The sequence below is a fragment of the Arachis hypogaea genome, chromosome 3, assembly GCF_003086295.3.
Source record: "Arachis hypogaea cultivar Tifrunner chromosome 3, arahy.Tifrunner.gnm2.J5K5, whole genome shotgun sequence".
Taxonomy (NCBI): Eukaryota; Viridiplantae; Streptophyta; class Magnoliopsida; order Fabales; family Fabaceae; genus Arachis; species Arachis hypogaea.
In genome coordinates this window covers 117,372,655-117,376,974 of record NC_092038.1, presented here as the reverse complement: position 1 = coordinate 117,376,974, position 4,320 = coordinate 117,372,655, and the positions used below count along the sequence as shown (strand labels likewise).

Below are 4,320 nucleotides of genomic sequence, written 5' to 3'. Positions count from 1 at the left end.
TATTTAGAGAAAGATTTATATTAATTTTATTATTTTTTATACATCTAATTTTATTATTTTTCCTTTATAATACAAAATGGTTATTAATGCAAATTTTTATTTATTAAATAATTTTATTAGATATAAAATTAAAATAATAAATATTAAGAACCTTAGCAAATGTCTTGATGATCTACAAGACATGAGATATATCTAGGCCAAGCATTCATTACTCCACCACATTTGTAGGAATTATTGAAATGCTTCACCCGAGTTACTCAATAATGTATTTATAAGAGTAAGATTTATATGCATAAGATGTGACAAAAAAATTTTAAACCTATAGCCAAGATGATGTTTCATATTAAATATTCTCATAGTGATGTGCCTGTAATTTGTCAAATGATGATCTAATGAGCCTGTTTGGATCGCATAAATTATATCGTTATTCCATCGCAAAGTTACAAAATTAAAGAGAAACAGTTTCCATCTAGTTCAGTTTGTATATCTTCAATGCTAAATTTGGTTGGCTCGTGGCTAGTTTCATGTTAACCATTTTGGAATGCAGCGCCGTCTTAAATTATAGGTGTCGTCTTATTTTTCTCATCCTGAACTTGCAGTTTGACAACAAATGTAGACACAATAAAGGCAACAACTTGAGGTAGGTAGTAGAAGATGAGGCTCTGGCAGCTGCTATGGCCTGCGGGTGGCGGTAGGTTAATCCCCCTTCCTTGGGTTAATGTGAATTTTCAACTTTTATTAGCAAGGTCATTATACTGATGGTACAATAGATAAAATGGTCATTATGTTAATGGGGAAGCATGTTACTCCCACAAATGTGGTGAAATAATGAATCTGTGGCCATATATCTATATTCTTTACCTGCAATAGATATAGACAACTTTAGCCAAAAAATTGTTAATCACAAACTTTAATTTTTATCATTTAAAACGAATAGTTTTTGTTAAAACAATTCTGGTAGCTTTGCATTACTTCTCTATCCTCAGCAATCTCATTTAGCTATTCAAATGTTGTTAGGAGATTCGATTTCTATTTTTCGTTAGAAACAAATTAAAAACAATAATTGTACAACTTCTTCAAAATGCGCAAGTCTCCAAAAGGATCAGCCCAATAAATATCTGTTACACTCCATTGAAAATCATATTTTAAAATAAGGTCATGGGTAAAAATGAAAATAACAGTTCCAACTAAGCTCAAAATTTATCTATTGTGATGATCTTGGTCGGCCCCTATGGATGAAAAGGTTTTAAACCATTTCAATCTCGCCTTATCCTCCTACGTGGTGCAGAAGTAGATGTTTCCTCCTTCTCTTTGTTTTCATAATTCTCTTCGCCACTTTGGTCGGCCTTAGATTCTTTGGGTGTTGGGTATGGCTTCTCAACCCTTGCCTACACAACAAGATACATGATTCACAGATTAACAATTTAACAATTTAACATATTGTCCTAAACAAGTTTCCGAAATATAAGAAGAACAAGTTTATCGGGTAAGATACAACAATGAATTTCATTACTCACTGGCTTCTTTTTCCCCCCAAATATGAGCTTGAAAAAGATTGTCAAGAAGACAACCACAACAGACACGAGAACTCCAATAGTAAGATTTGGTTGCTTCTCACCCCTTTGAATGAGATCCTGTTTAGAAGCATAGGAGTCAGATTCCCGTTAAACTCTAATGAGTGAAGGGTGGAAGAAAAGCACAGAAATAAAAAGTGCGGCACAAGCAAACAGGCACACACAAGGATATGAGTATTTTGTTGAGATTCTTACATGTATTTTGATCCTATAATCACTAAGGAAGGGAATGTCCTCGATCTTGTACAAAAGTTCAAATACTTTCGTCTGTTTAAGAAATAAAATTAAGCAACAGAAAGAGGAGTGAGCGGAAGAGCCATATTCAATGGATGTTGTACAGTAAAATGAGTTACATGACGAAACCGCTCAAATCAATGACATTACCTGCAAGTCTGTAAGAAAACCTAAACCACCATCAGAATCTTCTTCCTTTTGATTCTTTTTTTCAATATTAAACTTAGGCTTCCATGTAGTCTGTCTATAAGAGGCTGCAATGTTTCCATCATTAGCTATCAAAATGTTGTCAAACAGTATGCCATCTTGCATTGTCCAAATCTCAATACCAATAGCTGCGATGGGCTCAAAATCAGGCTTTTCAAGTTCAAAGTAGTCAGGGTTTGGAATATCACGTGGCTTCCATATACCCTTATAAGCTGGGTTGTCAATGAGAGGGGCATGCCATTTTCCCTTGTAAGCTGGATTCTTCTTCATTGGCCTCTTCCACTCACCACAACCAGGAGCAGAGTCACACCTGGGGTTATCAATTTTTGGGGCTTCCCATTCCCCATCCTCCTCGTCATCCCAATCTTCTGGTTTTGTGGCTTCAGGGTCATCAATTTCTTCGGGTTCATCATCTAACCATCCTTTAGGTTTCTCAGCTTCCTCATCAAGAATTTCCATGGGTGCATCCTCATCCCAATCATCTGGCTTTACTGCATCTGGGTCAGGAATTTTTGCTCTCTCATCCCAATCCTTGGGTTTCTTGTCATCAGGATCTGGGATTGTCTTGGGAGGAATGAAAGGGGGTTCAAAATCATCAGCGGATAAGAAATTTGCCTTCTTCTTCACTTCCCCATCAATCAAAACACGCAACTCATTTTTAGGCTTCAAAATAGCAGTGTATACGTGAGTGAGTTTGTCAGATGGAACAGATGGGGGATTCTTGAGATGGTGCTCAACGTATTTCTCATTCTTGGGATTCTTATGCTTGACAATAAAGTGTACCTTGTTTGTGGCCCCACACCTGTCAGGACCAAACATAATAGAATATGGAGATTCATTGTCAAATTCCTTGGGTGTCCATCCAACCTCCTGTGGTCGAAGATATTTCAGGTATGCACCACCGCATTCAAGGCCACTCTGATGCCGAGTCTCAAATTGAAGAACAACTGTTTCATCCTTCAGGGTCACAAGTTCTTTAAGTTCTTTAACTATGGCATATTTCCTTGCTTTCTCACTGACAAGGAGTCCATAATCATCATGCCCCTCGCTCTTAGCATGCTTCCATACACCTAGAACCCAAGGGACAAATCCAAAGTTATTTCAGAGCACTTCTAGTACTGAGAATTGAATTTCAATATTTGAGTGATATACATTACTATTTCCTCTTTCTATTTATTTTATTTTATTTTTTTAACATAGCCATATATAGTAACAATGGCAAGACAACTTTTGTTCTATATTCATCATTTCATAATAAAAAAACATGTTCATTCTCAACTTTTAATTAACAGCTCGTAAACGATCAGATATCACTAACTACAATAAATCAATTAAATCACACAAATAATGACACAAGATTTGAGTTAGCATTACCATTATAGCTGTCCTTATTTGAAACGGTCCAACGGCCTTCGAAATCCTCATCGAACGACTCGTAGAAGATCTAAACAACATTTAATACAAAAAGTTGCACAATGTAAACCTAATTCAAAAGTTTAAAAACATAGATCCAACACTTAAAGTTGTAAGAGAGAGAGAGAGAGAGAGAGAGAGAGAGAGAGAGAGAGAGAGAGAGAGAGAGAGAGAGAGAGAGAGAGCAATTACGGCATCATCAACATCGTCGGGATTATCAGAAGCACGGAGGAGCTGAAATGACGAAATTGATATAAAGAGGAGGAGCACTGTAAAGATCCCCATAAGGCTTCTCTTTTGTTCTTCCATTCTTCTCTCTCTCTCTCTCTCTCTCTCTCTCTCTCTCTAACTATGAAACCCTAAGCAGCTGAAATTTAAGAACTGTGAAAAGCCAAATTACCAAATATGAGATCTACAAAATTTTTGAAATTATCTGAGAGTTCGTTGTGGGAAAGAGTAAGAAAAGTGAAAGTGAGAACAGTGTTATTCTGCGATTTTTTCTGCTTTATAGATCTTCCTGACACTTGTTTTGGCCAATCAACTAACTTCAATGTGTCATTATTCAATCATTTCTTGCCATGTGGCCATTCTGTGTCACTCCCATGTCCTTCACCAATGCACTACGTGGCTTTTTATATTGTCTGGATTTTGGACTAGGGTGCTATTATGAAAGAGATTAGACATTCAATTAGTATCAAGCAGTAGAGCTGAGGTATTAAATTTTTTGTTATTTATATTGTTTATTTAGAATGCAATCTTCTGTGTGGTGGCCCATCATTATCTCTCTCTTTATGAAGCACCAAAGAGTGTGGGATAGTGGAACGTAGAACGGTAGAAATTGAAATGGAAGAGATGGTTGTGTGGTAACATGACAGATACACAACATATGCAA

General features: G+C 36.3%; 1 protein-coding gene across 1 annotated transcript; it reads right to left on the bottom strand.

Annotated features, from left to right (window-relative positions):
* Window positions 1–1,000: 1,000 nt before the first annotated feature.
* On the bottom strand, window positions 1,001–3,914 carry LOC112791027 (calnexin homolog). The gene is made up of 6 exons (XM_025833704.3): window positions 3,621–3,914; window positions 3,390–3,459; window positions 1,959–3,085; window positions 1,770–1,841; window positions 1,518–1,634; window positions 1,001–1,388 (listed from the first exon to the last, which is right to left on the bottom strand). Exons 1-6 carry the CDS (start codon window positions 3,735–3,737, stop codon window positions 1,257–1,259), a joined length of 1,635 nt encoding a protein of 544 aa, XP_025689489.1. The 5' UTR covers window positions 3,738–3,914; the 3' UTR covers window positions 1,001–1,256.
* Between the last annotated feature and the right edge of the window lie 406 nt (window positions 3,915–4,320).